Here is a 19,619-nt window from a genome sequence, read left to right as displayed (position 1 = left end):
GGTGAGGTGATGGGCTTGGAGCCTCGCCTTGCCTAGCGCCTAATACAACGTACTAGGGTTTTTCTATTCCTTAAAAAAAGCCTCCGGAAGAGTACATACTAAGTATACTAGGTTTTTTTTTATTCCTCAACCTTAAAATATGAAGAAGCAGCCGTCAGCAACGATGTCAAGAATTCCGGATGAGATCTACACGGAAATCCTTCTAAGATTTTCAGCGAAGTCAATACTGGTATGTAAGTGTGTTTGCAAGATTTGGTATGCCCTAATCTCTAGCCCTGCTTTTGTTAAATTTCATCTTAATCGAGAAAACAACCCCAAACTCATAATTAAAAACTACGATACTTTACCTAAGCGTAAATACCACGATCCATACAGAAGAGCCTCCCCGAAGAGTACATACCATGTACTAGGTTTTTAGCACACCCATGCATCCCCGAAGTTTTCTGACTCCGATCAAAAAATAGATTTATTACTCGACCTAAAATATGAAGAAGCAGCCGTCGGCAACAATGTCAAGCATTCCCGAAGAGATCTACACAGAAATCCTTCTAAAGGGACCAGCGAAATCAATATTTATATCTAAGTGTGTTTGCAGGACTTGGTATGCGCTAATCTCTAGCCCCGATTTTGTTAAATTGCATCTTAATCGATAAAACAACCCCAAACTCATCCTGAAATCATACGACTTTACCAAGCATATTAATGTATACAAGTCCATGAGTTATGATTCGTTATCGTCTGGAGATGTTGCTGCTGTTAATGAGATGAATTACCCATTCAAGTCTTTAGAATCTGATGTGCGATTTAAGGCTTCATGTAACGGTTTGCTGGTTTGTCTGTTTTATAATTATGGTTCTCGACACTTGGTTTGCATTTGGAACCCAATCACTAGAGAGTATAGGAAAGTACCTGCGTCACTGGATAAGATTGACGGATACGATTTTTATTATGATCGCAAGATCGACGACTACAAGTTGATACAATCTGCTAGCTTAACTGAAGATGAGGATACATTATTCCAAATTTATAATTTATGATTTAAGAACAAATTCATGGAAAAGCATACAAACCATCCCTTACCAGATTAGTTTTCCTATAGTATACGGAGTACTTGTGAATGGAGCGCTTCACTGGATGTGTGCAATGGGTGTCAGAGAATTCTCCTCCTGGTCAATAATATCTATGGAAATCAACAATGAAAAATTTAAAGAATTGCAACAGCCCAAAGACCCTTCAGAGACTAACTGTGTGGATCTAGGAGTTTTGGAAGGGTGCCTTTGCCTTTGCGTGCTTGTAAATGATGTTCAGGATTATGTTCAAGTATGGGTAATGCAAGAGTATGGAGTTCGGGAATCTTGGACTCAATGTTATGTCATTACCCATGAGAAAATTGTGAACGCCTATTGTTTGAGTTTTGGCTATTCTTTGAAGCTGACGTGGTCTTTTGAGAATGGCGAGATGTTATTTAGGTTACATGAAGGTATTCTTGTTTTGTATGATCCAAAGCATGAAAATGCTAGAGAACCAAACATTAGTAGTTTATTTTCAGCGGGAGAAGAAAACTATTTTGAAAGCTTGGTTTCACTTCACTCTGGTACTTATGTAGGAGGAGAAGCGGAAATCAAAGAATCAATTGAAACATGGTGATGAACAAGAAGAAGCCTAAAGAAGAAAAACATGAGTCCGTTCTTTGTCCTTGCAGCATTTCCTGTGTTGTGTCCTTGTTTGCCAACTCATTCTGATATATTAACATCGGCATATAATGGAGAAAGCGGAGATTTGTGTTCTATTTTTGTTGAGCTAGTTACCACCCGGTTCTACCTAGTAGAACACAACGCATATCTTAAAAAGGGAAAGTTTTCTAGATTTTCTTGAATCTCCGAATTGGAATGCCTTTTGATTTCCTTATTCAAAATCTCTTTTATTTTTCATTTTTTTTTCTATATAAATTAGAGCTTTTTTTCACAATACATGCAACTTATTCTATCTTTCCACCTCGCAATAACCTAAACCTGATACGCCTAAGAAAACACGAAACTAATAATCATGAGTACAGTTAACCGAAACCAGAAAGCTAAGAGGAGGTGTAAGGCTGTAGAAAATATCCAACACAAAATTCACAGGTATGTATTCGAATTAAACCAGTGTGTCTATGGATTTATCTATTTTAAATATATATATACTAGGGTATCACCCAGGCCTTCGGCCTGGGCTCAACCTCTCGTGCACCTTCGACGCGTGGGACTTTATGATTTGGCCGCGCTGTCACCATGTCTAATCTTTATGGCTCGCGACGTCGAATTCCTCTCGTCTTGTTGATTATTTTCAAGATAATGTGCATCCATAAAAATAAAGTTAGTATCTTTGAATTGTTTCCTTTTAAAAAGACGTATGTTCCTTCCAAATACCTTGGCCTTCATTAAATAATTGAAGGACAGTAGAGGTGCTCAATGACGTTAATTAAATGTACAAAATACGTGCATTACTTACAAATTGTTTCGGATGGTTTCAAAGTGGGCAAGGTCTTTATCAGCTGGATTGGAATGAACTTTATTCAAATATAGTTTGTACCGCCATTTCAAAATAGCTTCATTCTCACATTGCATTATAACTGAAAGGTAAATAAACTTATAAATGCATTGCGTACTTGGCTGTGGGTGTCAAGTTTGGTTTCAAGTCATTCTTATCATGCAAGACCAATACCATCCATTCTGGCCAACAATTTTTGTCTGGATAGCCTTGCTATATTGCTATTGAGGAACTTATGGTCTGTCAAAGAGTTACTTGATATCCAAAAATGAAAAGTTAAACAAACTATAAGACAGAAACTGGAAAATCGAAATGGAAATGGAAAACATAAATGACGGTAAACAGATACTCGAATTAAGTTAGTTTAGTACTGCAAACACATACTCGAATTAAGTTAGTTTAGTACTGCATGCCTTGCAAAGACAGAGAGACATGAGCAGTAGAGATAAAAAATGTCCTCATCGAGATTGAAGAGAACGAACAACTCAAGTGGGAACATATGATTATGTAAAGATGTAAATGAGTACATATAGAAATACTGCATTGAGAATCTATTTGAATTTATGGTTTACCGTGACAATAATATGTGCGTTATTTGAAGGAAATGCAGGTTCCATGTCAAATTTGGTCAATGAAAAATGCCCAAGAGTAGATATTTTGTGTTGTGTCGTTAGTTAGTAACTTTTTTTATTACTGCTAAAAGTTCTTGAAAGTATCAGTTAGGATTAGTCGCAGACAATCATTTTTTGAATGTGCTCATAGGGACTCCTGGATTGCTACAGGGTGTCGATACTGCTGCAATATCACTGCATCCATGTTGGTAGGCGCACACATTCTAGAGAACTCATCGGCTGGCACCTTCACAGATCCAACATTTGGTAAGTGCCGAGTCAATAGCCATATCAATGTCCCCAAATACATATCGATTCCACATCTTCAATTTATCCTTCAAAACATGTAACTTCTTAGAAAAACATTCACCCGCCATGCCTATAAAAGAAAAAGATTCCCATCATTCTTTCATTAGAATTCCTGATTGTGCACACACCTTACGCACTTCTCGGGTTACAAAATTTTATAATGCAAATACTTCAATATATCCCACTCTTATTTGTTCCAAAATTCTAAAACTGCGTGCTCGATAAGCCCAGCGCCCCAGCCTAATGAATTCAAACTTAATAAATTAAACTAAAAAAAATTCTTTTCAGTGTAGACCAAGGTTCGAAAAACGGGTCACGGCCCAGGTCACAGGTACTAGGCGTGACCGTTATAACGTGTTTTGACGGGTGTGAGCACGTTTTGGGTCAAAAACGCGTTATATAGGAATAAAACGCGTTTTTTTGACGTTTTTTTAAAATAACGGGTGTGATAACGGTTAAATAAGAAAAATAAATAATTTGTGATCTGAATTTCCTATGTAACGGTAATTACAGCTGTGAAAACGGTTACAACGGGTCTAAATAACGTTGTTACTACGTTTTTTCATTTTTTTTGGTTTAATTTATTTATTTGATTTTTTATTTATTTTTTTATGGGTTTTTAACATACAAATTTATGGATATCTAGTAAAATTCACAACCCTAAGTCTATGACTTATAACAATGCATTGTAGTTATCGTCTACCGACAATATTTATATACGCATACTATCACTATCCACTTGATATGTTCAAGTTGTCACTCGAATAGTTCAATGCATTCCCCAATATTTCAATAATGCATATTCGGATTCAAAAGCAGTCAAAACTTTATTGTCAAATAATACTCCTAGGCTCTTAGCTACTTGCTACAAGACTAACCAACAAGGAATGCAACAGGAAGAGAGTCAGAGACTAGCTAGAGAAAAAGAGAGTGAGAGAGGGAAGTCAGGGAGTCGATTTATCTTTTTCTTTTGCATTTGGAGGTGTGTACAATATATGCTACATGTGGTCTGTACTTTAGAGTTCAGACTCAAAAGTTAAAGAAATAAAACAAAAAAAAAGTAAAAAGAGTAGTTGGTTTCATGATCAAAGACATAGCTAGCCTGTGCTTATATACGCATCAACGAGATTCCAAATGTTTCAAGAATATTTCGATTTGCTAGCTATTATGTCTTCTTGCCCAATGGAATGCTTTAAAAGGACAAGAAGAGAATTGAAATGAAATCAATACCTCTGGTTCTCTGGTTCTCTGCTTCTTGCTCAAAGGAATGCTTTACATTTTGAATTTCTCAAATACAAGTTTAAGAGGTAATATTAATTATTTTTTGTAGATTTTTCATTCAATTAGAGATATAATTTATTAATACGTTATTAATTTATTTATTATCGTTTTTTTCTTTCATGATGTTAGAGTAGTGCATATAGATGTTTGAGAAATATCGATGTTTTTTTCTTTCATGATGTTTGAGAAATATTGAAGAAATGTTTCATTCTATTAACGTATATTTACTTAATAAATGTTTCATTTTTATCTAAGAAATGTTTTAAGAAATATAGATTTTTTGTTCATTTTATTATCATTTATTTAAGAAATGTTTTAATAAATGTTAATATTCATAATTAAATAGTCCATCAACTTGAATCAGTTGGCACGTAAAAAATCATTGTTTCTTTATAAAAAAAAATGGCATGATGAATTGATGTATGGTATGTTTGTATTCCTGTTATCAATCATGAAAAAATGAGAGGCTACACGATCCTTAATTTCAACTTTTAATATTCAAGTTGAGTAAATGACTAATGCAACTTGTGATTTCTAATTATAATGCTACTCTAACCATTTTTATATTGATGGAATATGTCCACTTAACTTGTATTTATATATATCACTTATTGCTATGTGAAATTTCCTACTTACAGAATATAATGGAAGGATCAACATCTGCAAAACGAGATGTTTTTCATGCATATTGTACTGTAATGAGTGATGGTAAAAAGTTGAAGTGTAATTTTTGTGAAAAAGAAGTGTCTGCGGGAATTTCGCGTTTCAAAATGCATTTGGCACAACAAAGAGGTACAATTACTCCCTGCATGCATGTGCCACCTGAGATTAAAAATTTAGCAAAAGTATGGGTGCAAGACAGAAACAAAGCAAAACGGCAACGAGTACCAGAAACTGAATATGAAGATACAGAAATTCAAGATATGTATGAAAATGAACCGTGGAACCCTGTGCATGATATAGATGAAGAAGAACAAGCGTCGGTAACACAAAAGAAAATGGGCGGGTTATCGAAGTTGAAGAACCTTTTTGGACGAAAAAGTAAGAATACTAATGCCGGAGAAGGTACATCACAGCGTCCACAGGCCTCTATGGACATACCTAGTTCTTCAATGTGTACACCACACCAAGCACCTAGGATGTCTGTAGATATGGGAGGACAATATAATACTAATAGGGATTCTCAACCTAGCATGGCGAATTTTGGGAGAAGTAAAACATGCCGGGAAAAAGTTGATTCTTCTGTTGGACGTTTTTTTTATGCTAATGATATTCCCTTCAATGTGGCCAACTCAACTCAGTACCACGAGGCATTCAATGCAGTTGCAAATTTCGGAAAATCATACAGAGCTCCGTCTTCCTATAAGTTGTCGAACCCATTATTAAGGCAGGAAAAACAAAGGATTCAGAAGGATGTGGTGTCGGTCCAACGAAATTATTGGAGAGAGTATGGGTGTACACTCATGTCTGATGGTTGGAAAAACAAAAATAACCATACGATTGTAAACTTCTTAGTTTACAGTGGCCATGGGACAGCATTTTTAAAAAGCGTTGACATCGAGCATAATCGGTTGACAGCAGAGTATTTGATGAGTTTGTTCAGACCGGTTATAGAAGATATTGGTCCGACAAATATTGTTCAAATAGTAACTGATCAAGGATCCCAATTCAAAGCCGCAGGTAACTATTACAACTTAATTTAATTACAGTTGTTTATTTTTATTTATTATTAATTCATTTCTCATTTTGTTTTAATAGGTATGAGATTGGCCATAGAGTATGGTACATTTTTTTGGGCTGTACTGCACCATTAACATTTCTTCAGCGAAGGACTCTTCAATCTAACAACTAAATGTTTTCTGACATAGTAACCGAACAAAAGGACTTTTCAATATAGACTGCAACGACGGATTCATTTGTGGCATTACAGATTACTATCGCTTTCACTCGCACGTCTTCCAAGGGCATTGCCAAATCCCACCCAATGCCGAACCCAACCCACAGCCTTCTCCTTTAAATCCCCATACAACGATCAAACTTAGTACCAATTAAAAAAGCAATCTTATTAGGTGCAACTAAAAGCAACCATTGAGTCTGACTTATAGGAAGATCTGAACTGAGTTGATATGATTCAAACTAATAAAGGAAAGTTAAGAATTTTCCTAAAAGATAAGTTTGTGTTTTTTCAGAATCACTGTCGGGGTGATTAACGCGCACTGCAAACAAAGAAGAGTTAAAAGTAATATGTTAGAAAAACAGAAAAATCATAGAAAGACAATATTTAGAATGTAGAAAGTTGCAAAAATTAGACAGACATTCCCATTGTGACAATTTGTACTTAAGTGTTTTACTAATTTTACTATTACTTAAAATGTTAGACAATCAAAACTTGTTCTTCCCAGGTGTATGATTTATCTCCGAATACTGGCACTGCTGATTCTACAATTTAGGATGTCAAAGGAAAATAACAATTTAACTGATGATGTCGTTCAGATAGAAAACAACAACCAACAGAAAATAGCAATAAGGAAAACGGCATCGTACTTCTTACAGAAAATACAGAAGAAATAATCACCAAATACAATGAGTACTGGACGATCGAAAAATCGCTGAATTGTACCAAAAAAAAAGTGTCATCCAGTAAGGCAACAAAATGTTACTACAACTTACTATGAAGAATTAGTTGGGACTGATAATTAACGTGTTCTCAATGATAAGAGAAACACAAAGAGGATTAAGTATTTATATTATCAATATTACAAAGGATACAAAGATTTCCTAGATTACACAGATTTCCTAGATATTCAATTAGTAGGATATAGGATATACAAAGCTTTCCTAGATTACACAGATTCCCTAGATATTCAATTAGTAGGATATATATCCGTATAATAGGAAAGATACAAAACATCGTGACTTATTCAGTCACGGTTGTTATATGTCTAACACTCCCCCTCGATCTAAGCGGGTTGTCAATGACATTGAGCTTAGAGCGGAGTCTGCAAAAATGATCCTTTGGAGTAGCTTTAGTAAAGATATCTGCAATTTGACCCGTAGATGAAACAAAACGAACAATAAGTTGTCCTTCCTGAACTCGCTCACGGACGAAATGATAATCAATTTCTATATGTTTCGTTCGACCATGAAATATCGGATTCATTGTGAGATAAGTAGCTCCCAAATTGTCACACCAAAGAGTAGGAGGAAAACGAATAGAAGCCTGTAGTTCACGAAGAAGAGATTCAACCCACATCAATTCAGCCGTTGCAATGGCTAAACCACGATACTCAGATTCAGTACTGGATCTTGAAACTGTCCGCTGTTTACGAGAACTCCAAGAAATAAGATTGGAACCAAGATAAACACAATATCCACTTGTAGAACGACGATCAAGATGGTCACCCGCCCAATCAGCATCAGTATATGCTGAGAAACTAAGCTGCAAATCTCGTTCGGGACGCAGAAAAAGACCAAAGGTAGATGTATGTTGCAAATAGCGAAGGATACGCTTGACGAGAATCAAATGAGCTTCCGTGGGTTTATGCATAAACTGACATACCTTATTAACTGCAAAGGAAATATCCGGTCTTGTCATGGAGAGATACTGAAGACCACCAACCAAACTCCTGTACATAGTAACATCAGACAGCAAGGGACCATCAGCCGGATGCAAATCAGTTGACGTGCTGAAGGGAGTAGTTACTGGTTTAGCTCCTTGCATATTGGCACGAACAAGAAGATCCTCAATGTAACGACGTTGCGAAAGAAACAATCCATTAGAGAGTTGTGTGACTTCTATGCCAAGAAAGTATGACAGCGAGCCTAGATCCTTAAGAGCAAATTCGTTATGATGATCATTCATAAGAGATTGAATACACTTCATAGAAGACCCCGTTAAAATGATATCATCAACGTATACCAAAAGAAATATCACACTCTCAGCGGAACGACGAATGAACAAAGAGGTATCAGAGACCGAAGTAACAAAACCAAGTTTTTGAAGAAAAGAGCTGAGACGAGTATACCATGCACGAGGAGCCTGTTTGAGACCATAAATGGATCGATGGAGTTTGCAAACATAATCAGGAAACTGAGGATCTTTATAGCCAGGGGGTTGTTTCATGTAAACCTCTTCATGTAGAATGCCATTAAGAAAAGCATTTTGAACATCAAATTGGCGAATAGGCCAATGATAAGACAAAGCCAACGTCAAGATAATACGAATAGTACATGGTTTAATAACCGGACTAAAGGTCTCACCGTAATCAATACCTTCTTGTTGATTAAACCCCTTGGTAACTAACCGAGCTTTGCGACGTTCAATAGTGCCATCAGGTTTCCTCTTAACACGATACACCCATTTGCAACCAATAATGTTCTGGTTCAGAGGAGGCCGAACCAGGGACCAAGTCCCATTCTTCCGAAGCGCATCAATTTCTAAGTCCATCGGAGGAATCCATTTGGGGTCAGTTTTTGCCTGGGAATAGCAAGTGGGTTCAAACAAGTCATCAGTGAGCTTAGTGTGCACAGAAGCGAGGAGAACTTTCTTCCTGAAAATACCATCTTTTCCTCGTGTTACCATTGGGTGAGAATTAGTAACAGCCGGCTGCAGTGGATCGTTGACAGAAACAGTATGAGAAAGCGGTACAGCTGCTGGCGACGACGAGTTATGATGAGTGCCAGGACCATCAGGTGAAGCTGCAGACGTAACATGCACTGTATGGGAATCAGTTGCTGCAGGCGTAACAGTTGGTGCAGTCGCAACTGGGGACTGAACAGGAGAGGCAACGGCAGGTAGAATGGAAGCAACAGACTGAGGAATGATCGGTGTCTGTGGTAGTGCAGAGATGGTATCGTCAGCTTGTAACGAAGGTGCTGATGCAGGAACTTGCAGTGACGTTTGCTGAGGAACGACAGTGGCAGGTTCTGAAAATGTAACAGTGGAATTTTGCTGAGCAGACGTAATAGTCGCAGCTGGAGTGGATCCGCTAGGTAACTCAGTTTCATTAAGCCACATATTAGCAGTAGAGTTCAACTGAGACAGTATTGTAGGAAAAGTAGAGGAAGAAGATGGTGAAGAAAATACCTGTAAGGACGACGGTGACGGAGGTAGCTTATCAGGGGCAGCAGCAAAGGGAAACTTGTCTTCAACAAAGACAACATCACGAGACCAATAAATACGAGTAGTAGGTAAATGAAGGCACTTATACCCTTTGCGATGATCGCTGTAACCAAGAAAAACACAAGGAGAGGAACGAGAATCCAATTTTGTTCTACCATAGGGTCGAAGATGTGGAAAGCAAAGACAGCCAATAGTGCGTAATGAGAGGTAGTCAGGTGCACGATTAAACAGAAGTTCATAGGGAGATTTTAAACCAGTTGGAGTAGAAGACACTCGGTTCATAAGAAAAGTAGTTGTAAAGAAAGCATCATACCAGAAAGATGATGGAACAGACGCTAGAGACAAGAGAGTGAGGCCACTTTCAACAACATGACGATGTCGACGTTCGACTAAGCCATTTTGCGCGGAAGTGTGAGGGCAAGAGAAACGATGATGACTGCCATTAGTTTCTAAAACTTTAGTGAATTTTTGATATTCACCACCATTATCAGACTGAAAAACTTTGATCTTAGTGTTAAATATATTTTCGACATGTTTAGAGAGTGTAATGAAGATTTGCAACGCATCAGATTTAGCATGCATGGGTACGCACAATATTCGCCTCATGTGGTGCAGAAAGCAGTTTGTTTTGAGCAGTAACACGAAGATCATAAGACAAAAGTATGGATTCAAACTGATCAGTAGTAATCAAACTCATAGTTGTAATCAGAGAACTGACAATACTCTCATAGGCTGAATCAAGTCCTTTGAGAACATAATGGCAAAACTCAGTACTAAAAATCTCATGACCACTAGCCGCAAGAGAATCAACGATGTTACGAACTGATTGGATGTAGTCGGCCATAGATAAGTTACCTTTGGTAATGGTTTGAAGAGAAGACTTTAGGTGGACAAGCGTAGCATCAGTTTTAGAGGCAAAAAATTCCTCAAGTTTAGTCCAAACCTGAGAAGATGTTTGACAGGATTTGACCTTAGCCAAAATAGGAGATGTCAGTGATGATAAAATCCATCCAAGGAGAAGCTTGTCGGTGCGAGTCCAAGAGAGAAACTTAGGGTTTGTAGTAGAGTTATCAGTTTGAGCAGGGGGGCACTTGATGGAACCATTGACAAAACCGTCAAGACCATAACCTTGCAAGTAGGGTAAGAACTGAGCTTTCCACAGGAGAAAGTTGTTGCCATTAAGTTTTTCCGAGATAGCTCCATGAAGTCTAGCAAAAGGAATATCAGTCCAAGATGAGGAGTCATCAACAGAAATAGTGGTTTTAGTAGTTGTAGTCGGATTTGGTGTCATGATGACTAGTGATTAAAAAAGATGATCAAAAAGAAAGGAAGAAAAAAAAAATACAGGCCCTTGGATTAACCAAGGTGATACCAAGTTGGGACTGATAATTAACGTGTTCTCAATGATAAGAGAAACACAAAGAGGATTAAGTATTTATATTATCAATATTACAAAGGATACACAGAATATAGGATATACAAAGATTTCCTAGATTAGACAGATTTCCTAGATATTCAATTAGTAGGATATACGATATACAAAGCTTTCCTAGATTACACAGATTTCCTAAATATTCAATTAATAGGATATATATCCGTATAATAGGAAAGATACAAAACATCATGACTTATTCAGTCACGGTTGTTATATGTCTAACAGAATTGAAGATGCTAGGACAATAAAATGATTTATCCCATCTCAATCAAACCTGAATACTTACTGAAGTTTTAAAATCGACCGCCAACCACTTTTTCGTGGATTTTTCTTCCACCTAAAAGTAACCATGTTTCTGGCAATTGTCTTGCAGACGAAGATGATGTTTATTAATAGTTTAATACCTGTAAAACAAACAATGAGAGAACAAAATTAAATTCAACAGATAGGATACAGGAATATTAGGGAATAGGGAATGAAACTCACACGTCTCTTCTTCATAGTCGGAAGAACAAAACTAATTGGGGAGGGAACTAATTGTCGAAGTTTCAAAGAACTACACACATGCAAATTACCGAGAAATATAAGGAGTTGGTGACACGTACCTGTCGATCTGGATTGCAACGGTTTTCCGACCCTTCTGTGTCTAATGCAAAAGACAAAGGACTGTGGATCAACGTACACTTGTGAAAACCGACGGTGAAAATCTTCTCCTGTTGGATTAAAGGATAATGACCACTAATTGTCTTTCCTAAAACTCATTCCGACCACTCTCTGTCTCCCCCAAAAAGGCAACTGTGTCGTAGTTAATTGATATATGTCTAAACAATTTCATCTTTCTCTCGTCTCGAATTGATTCTTCTTCTAACAACATACATATATTCCTTATTTTAGGATAAGGTCCCATTATGAACGGTAGCCGAAAGAATACAAATATTCTGATGATAACAGACATATCTATCTAGTGTGATTAAAAATTTTGTTTCCTTTTTTTTTTTTTTTTTTTTTTTTTTTTTTTTGTTGTTGTTGTTGTTGTTGTGGGCATCGTCTGAAAAATGTTTCTTTCCTGCAGGGATCATGCGAAGGATATAGTGAATAATCCGGCAAATGTTTTCCGACGATGAAAAGATGAACACCTTTCTAAGCTTTCACAAAGATACATGCGTCAATATACTGTTACTACTCTATCCATCCATTGATGATGATGAAGATGGATGGACATATGATGATGCATTTAACGACTGTGAAATCCTTAAAGTAAGTAACCATTCTCCTTACTGCTGCGAAATTATCAAAATTTATCTCCATTGACACGCTGAAAATACCGATGACTTTTCTTTTACCAGAGTTTCAAGCCCGTACTGGTTGGTCTGGAATCTGAATCCCGACGTACTTATTTGGATGCTCGTTACTGGCACTTGAGACCAAACAAATGACTACTGCAGGTTCGTTCTAAATACTTGTATATTTCTTTTTCGTAAACTGTTTTGCCACTTGTATACTCTGATATATCCGTAAACTCAAATTTGTTTGTTGGTTGCTTGAAATAGGCGAAAGCTGAGCTTTTCTAAAATCTCCTGACGCTCTCCCGGAGGAGGATATTAAGAACTGGATGCTGCAAATATAAGGATGTGATGATGCTTATGACAGCGATGATGACTATGATGAGGAACGGAGGATGAGTCTTCGAAGGGAAAAAAAGGATGTACTTGCTATGCTCAAAAAACTAGGAGTTGATATGTCCAAGTACCAACAAGATAGTGATGCTGATCCCAAATTCATCGACGATCAGCCTACTCAAGCCATGATAGATCAGTACACGGTACCATAAATTATAAGTCTTCTAGCTAGTTGTTATATTTTCTTACTCTCACAATCACCCATGTCTGTCTAATTGACTTGTTTTTATTATTTGTATGCGTGTAGCTGCTGGAGGATGAAGTAACAAGGACGTACGGAAAAATGACTGAGCTGTTCGAAAATTCGCAACCCTTTGCTTCGTATCTAAGTATTGTAAACAGAAAATGGGTCATTTGTCCAAATATTTTTAAAACACGGTTCAAATGGACGAGTAGAAATTAGTATGGGTGAAATGGACACAAAAAGTATAGCAAAAATGAAACTGGTTTCATCCTGTCTTAAACTTAGAAAAAAGCGAGGATGAAACTGGTTGCATCCTGATGTAAATTTAAAACAAGAAAAAATACTTGAAAATAGGCAGGATGAAACTGTTTACATCCCGTCTATTTTTAAAATTTTGTCCATTTAAACAGTATCAAATTTACATGTCTTTTTTACCCAAAAATTATTGATTTTAGTCTTTTTAACCAATTTTGTGTATTGTAAAACGTCACGTTGAATACATGGAAGGTCAATTAAGTAGAATGGCGATTGCCAATTTCAGGAGGCGAATAAAAATGCATAGACGAAAACTGAAAAGACAAAAAATACTCCGTAAGGCAACCAGCAGATCCAGACGGTTTACATGGAAGACAATGGCGGGACGTAAACTTGGAAGGACGACACACTGATGATCCACTGTAAAAATAATAAAGTCAGTGTTAGATCCCTTCGAGCTTAGGAAGAGTTAGCGCAGTTTTCCTTGCCTCGCATGAACGAGATGAATGGCGTGTTCCTGGCCGATGCACCCTTGATACGAGTAAGATTATATCACAGCATGCATCCAGCTGATTGTCGAAGAAAAGTTGGGAATTGAAGATACGGAAGCGGATCGGGTCAAGTCCATTCCCTTGCTCACCTTTAGTTCAGGGCCTTTAAGCTAAGAATTGTTTTTTTTTTTGGGACCATGGTTTTTTTGGGGACCATGGTTCTACTTTGGGTAAAGATATTGGAAGTAGTTCTAGGTCACCCCATATCTAGTTATTTATTTAATACCTAATCTACCCTCCTAATTAATTTAGGTTATGATTAGTAAAATAATTTAGTTAAAAATAATTAGTGAGATTAAATTAAAAGATGGGTTTATTATTATTTGAGTAAATTATTATGAGTAGAATTTTTGTGAGATTAGAGTTAGAGAAGATGAAGGAGAAAAACATGGAAAATAAAAAAAATTCCAATTCACCCCATTTGAATATTCAAGTGATGAATCTGATTCTTCATCTCCATCCTCTCATAGATAATGTATGTTTAATTGGCAAAAATTCCCCAAAAATGTAAGTTTGGAACTGGATTTTGACCAATTCGGTTAGTTTATATGAAGAACAACTAACCGAACTCATCTGATGGTGTAGTTCGGTTAGTTGTGAGGATGAACAAGTAACCGAACTCATCTGAAGGTGATGTTCGGTTTCCTGGTGAGATGAACAAGTAACCAAACTAATGGGAATAACAGCAAGGTTCGGTGCTTACAGTACTCAAAACAATGGGAATAACAACAAGGTTCGGATACATAAAAAAATTCTTTCTAATTTTTTAAACCCTATAGTTCGGTTACATTGAAATTTTACAATTTCTTTGCGATCGAACATAACTGAACCTTTAAAAAATTAGAAAAGGCTTGAGTTCGGTTACTTGTAAAATTGTGTGGGTAAACGAGCTCAACCTTTAAAAAAAATCAGAAGTTCAAGGCTTGAGTTCGGTTACTTGTAAAATTGTGTAGGTAACCGAACTTAACCTTTAAAATAAATCAGAAGTTCAAGGCTTGAGTTCGGTTACCTGGTAAATTTCTGCAGGTAACCGAACTAAACCTTTAAAAAAAAATCAGAAGTTCAAGGCTTGAGTTGGGTTGGGTTCCTGGTAAATTTGTGCAGGTAACCGAACAATGTCATGTTTTTTGGAACACTAGAGTTTGGTTACAAGACATTTTTCTGCAGATAACCGAACTTAGGAGTTCGGTTACCTGCCATTTTTTGACAGTTCACCGAACCTTCTCCTGGATGTTTTAGCATGTTTTCATTTTAGTTCAACAGTTCAGTTCGGTTATAATGGAAATTTGAAGTGTAGCCGAATTGTGAGTTCGTTTACACTCTAAAATTGTTATCCCACCGAACTACTAGTCAGGAATTCAAAAAAACTAAATATCGCAAACTTCAAAGTATTTTTCAACATAAAATGAAACCAAATAAATATTGCAAACTTTAAAAAACTAAATCCAATCACTCATTTACCATAATAAGATACCAAATAACTCCAATCACTCATTTACCACGACAACTACGAGAAACTTTTCCCTTCTTGCGTCTTGGAGCTCTAGCAATTCCATCGTCACTATGAGTATCCTCTCCACTGCTTTGTTGTTCAACCATATGACTTGTACCTTCACCTTCTTTGTGAGTCCTCTTTGCCGGCATTGGATCAACAGTGGGGGTGCAAAAACATGACTCAAATCACCGTAGAGGTCTTTAGGTTCATTAGTTTTCATCGAGTCTCCACTCTTGATATTTTCCATAAGTTTCTTCAACATTTTAACACTAGCCTTTTTCTATTTAGATAACAAAAGCATAAATAAACGACTATTATTTCTATTTTCAATCAATAGCATAAATAATTGACTTGAAATAAAAGACGAGAGAAATATCTTACCGCCGCATTCCATAACATCAAATCCTCATCACCACATTTATGAGTATTCTTCATAATCCTCTGAGCCTCTTTCTCAACCATCTTCGTTTTCTCTTTCTCAGCACGAGGTTGTTGGACATGGTTTATTACCAAAGGATGAGACCAGTTTTGATACCATTCAATGTAACCTTCTTCACAAGCATCTGGATCATCAGTGATATCCGGTAAATCTTCAACAGGAAACACCTACTCATACATGTTGTTCCAATGGTCCACAGATGGAGTTGGGTCGTATTTGGGAACAAAATTCTGTTCGGTGTTTTTGGTTCCCCGCTTCATCACCTTGAAGTTGAATTTGTCCTCATCTGGGATAGTTTGAATGCAAGAACATTGTATCAATACTCTCCGAGGATTATACATTGTACAACCTCCAGGATGAAACAACGGTCCGTTGTAAGCTGCGAGTGGAGAGAAATCAATAAGCTCAACATCCATATCATCTTGATCTTCATCATAAGCGTATGGATGGAAAACCACATATTGAAGCGTCACATCATCTAATTTCTCCCTCAATCTCAACACCTTCTCTTCCTTCTTCTTGTCCTGCGAGTTCAAAAATTCATATTTACCAGCTGTAGGTTTCCCATAACGCCAGGGATCGTGAGAATGAGACAATTTAAGTTCAGGGAAGTGGTCGTACACCCAAACCTATGAGAAAAACCAAGAAAAGATACAATTATGATTAGTGACAATACACATTAATTCAATTATGGAAAACAAAGGTAAACTTAACGGCGTACCTAAACAAGGGTGTATAACCCTCCAAAGTAGAGACTCTTTAGCCTCGAAGCTTTTCTGAGCTCCTGTTGGGACTAGAAATGATCCTAAAAATTCTAACTGCAAGTGCACAGTGTCGGCAAGCAACACAGGGCAAGCACAGGTCAGTTCAACAGGGACAAGGGGGTGCAAGTGCTATTTTTCTTATTGTAACCAATTTCTAACTGATTACACTAACCAGGGCAGATTACTAATCATGAGACTTTAAACAAGAACAACAAAAGTGACAGTTGAAGCAAGTTCAACACTGACAGTTGAAGCAACAGCAACTGACAGTGAGGCAAGATGAATAATGGACAGTGAGTGTGTGAAACAAGTAAAGATTGTGATGTTAAGACACCACAGTGAACAGTGAAGGTAAAACAAGCGTAAGAAAACAAGAAAACAAAGCTAAACAGTTGAAGATGGAATTGTGGATGACAGGGAAGGTTGATGGCAAACTAGGGTTTAGATTCCACCTCTTAACCTAGACTAAGTCGGATATTCCAATTGCAACTAAATTATCCTCCCAAAGTACTAGCTATCTGATTAGAGCATAACTAGTCTGAGGTTTGGACCATAATCAATTAACATGGGCTGTTGCACTTTCAATCACAGGGGTATCCTAACTACAATGTATGCCTGACATACAATGTGAGAGCAAAGTGATGAGAGGCCAGAATTGTAGTCTCCTACACAGTGGAATTAAGGTTTCATCTTCACCCTAGTGGTGAATTAGAACATGAACAGAAATTACACTAAACCTAAACACTAACAGGACATGAAAGCTAAACAGAAATTAAACATTAAGCTAACAGTGAATTTATACAACTAAGAGCATTAGACTAACAAAACATCAAACAATTAAACACTAAAACATCAAACACTACACAGTGAACAAGAACCCTAATTATGAAATTGGATTAAAATTGAAATTTGAAATTAAAATTAAACCTAAAATAAACCCTAATTGATGGTTACTTGGATGACCCAAGAACATTTTTTTACATCCCTAACACTTCCCTTTTATAGTTTACAAAAAATCCCCAAATTTAAGAAACCCTAAATTTGAAATTAGGGTTTTTTCGATTTTCAAAATCACTCACCAAATTTCCTTGTTTGTTGTTCATTGTCCTTCTTGTCGATGACCCATGCTTTCTTCTGCTCCTCTGCTACGAATTCAGTTCCCATCAACCTAGTTCTCTCATGTCAAAACCCTAACAGTGGGTAGGGTTAATGAAATGGGTGAAATAGGATGATGGGTTTTGTTGTCGGGTGATGGAGATGGTGGTGTTGTCGGGTGTTTGTGGTGGTGGTGGAACTCGAGGTCTGGTGGTGGCAGTGGAGTTGCAGGCGATGGGGAAGAGAGAAACTGGTTTTGGGAAGATGAGAAGGAAGAGATCGATGGGATTAGGATTAGGGGTTGTTTGGTTGGGAATAGGGTATGTGTTTCTATGGTGTGAGGCGGAGACCTTAAGAGTTGATGTACGGCGATGAAAATCCGTTGGACGATCCCATATAGATTGAATCGAACGGCTACGATAAAGAGGGTTTTCACGATTGTTGGATTATGAGATACAACAAAACTGACGGCTTCAGATGGAGTTAGGTATTATAGTGTTTGACAGGATCTTCGGAGTTTGATGCACAATGATGAGGCGACCGTCGGATGATGAGATGGATCCAATCTGACGGCTCTCGTGGAAATGGGTATGTATAATGGAAATGGATTTGGGTAAGGGTTTTGGGCCTTGGGTATTCCAAGCCCATATCTTCTTTAAGAACAATTCTTCCTTCTTCAAGCCCACTTCTAGTTGATCCGGCTCTTGCAAACATCATTCTTCGCTTCCTCCTATCGAGAGTCTTTGCCGTTCCTTTGCTCTTTTCGCTCCGTGAGATAACCAGGATTTATTTAGTACCTAAAAATGCAAAATTAATTAAGAAAATTATTTATTCTTGAAAACAATGAAAATACAGAATATGGGATAAAATGTAGAATTAATGCGCAAAAGATGAGTTAAATGCCAACAAAAAGGGATAAATATATACAATATTTGGCACTCATCAAATACCCCCAAACCTGAATTTTACTTGTCCTCAAGTAAAACAAAACTAAGGAAATCCTAACTATACCACTGTCGCTGGTCTCTCGAGTGCATTTAGCGTATGCACTAAGCCTTTTAAACCACTAAGTGTCCCTAGTGGACGAGTTGAAGTCTCGTGAAGGTTTGCTTAGAACGTACCTACAAAGTTCTAGGTCAAAATATAAGCTCAGATTCCATCAAATGTGACATGTGCAAGACAGTTTAAGCTCACAACAAAATGGAGATGTCAATCTAGCTATCAAAGGCACAATCCTAGCACTGATAACAAATAAAGACATGTGATAAGAGTGTAAAGTGTATCTACACATGTGTAAAGAAAGATCGGATGTTATGACTACTAATCACCAAGAGATAGTTTCTCAGGCTAAGAACCGAGGTCGAAATCTAGCTAGCTGTCCGGACTTTACGAGAATTGTGAATGAGTTAGAGGTATTTCACAATTACTCGCGTTGTACATCAATGGCATACACCCTCCTTGCTTATTACAATGAAACAACAAAATGACTATTTACATGACTCTTATTTACATTGACTACTCTCTTTTATTTTTGGAACAAGAGATGATGGAATACTTGATTTTTTTTGTATTTTTCTGATATTTTTTTCTCTTTTTTTTTTTTTTTTTTAACACTGACTGATACATTTTTGATATATGTACAAAAGGAAACAAAAGATTACATGACACTTTGCAAGAGGTAGCCCTTTTTGATGCACCCAGTTAAATTCGATGGTTGTCTTTCTTAATGTAACCTCCATCTTCTATCCCAACCAACCAAAGAACAAGCTAGTCAAGTTTCGTTCAGTATTCTAAAGTGATTGGCAATCGTAACTTCCTATCCAACACCTTGAAGATCGAGGCCATACATGTATTGGTAGATCGTGCGCGT

The 19,619-nt window shown here is 37.1% G+C and overlaps 1 protein-coding gene across 1 annotated transcript; it reads left to right on the top strand.

The window, feature by feature from the left end:
• Positions 1-1,143: 1,143 nt before the first annotated feature.
• LOC113275566 (F-box protein CPR1-like) lies at positions 1,144-1,647 on the top strand. The gene has a single exon (XM_026525102.1). It carries the CDS (start codon positions 1,144-1,146, stop codon positions 1,645-1,647), a length of 504 nt encoding a protein of 167 aa, XP_026380887.1.
• Positions 1,648-19,619: the final 17,972 nt, after the last annotated feature.

This window comes from Papaver somniferum, chromosome 1 (genome assembly GCF_003573695.1).
Source record: "Papaver somniferum cultivar HN1 chromosome 1, ASM357369v1, whole genome shotgun sequence".
NCBI lineage: Eukaryota > Viridiplantae > Streptophyta > Magnoliopsida > Ranunculales > Papaveraceae > Papaver > Papaver somniferum.
This window is presented reverse-complemented; position numbering and strand designations above follow the sequence as displayed.

Bases quoted from the DNA above. Each gene is read 5' to 3' on its own strand.
- LOC113275566 (XM_026525102.1), top strand. From the start codon at position 1,144: ATGGGTGTCAGAGAATTCTCCTCCTGGTCAATAATATCTATGGAAATC.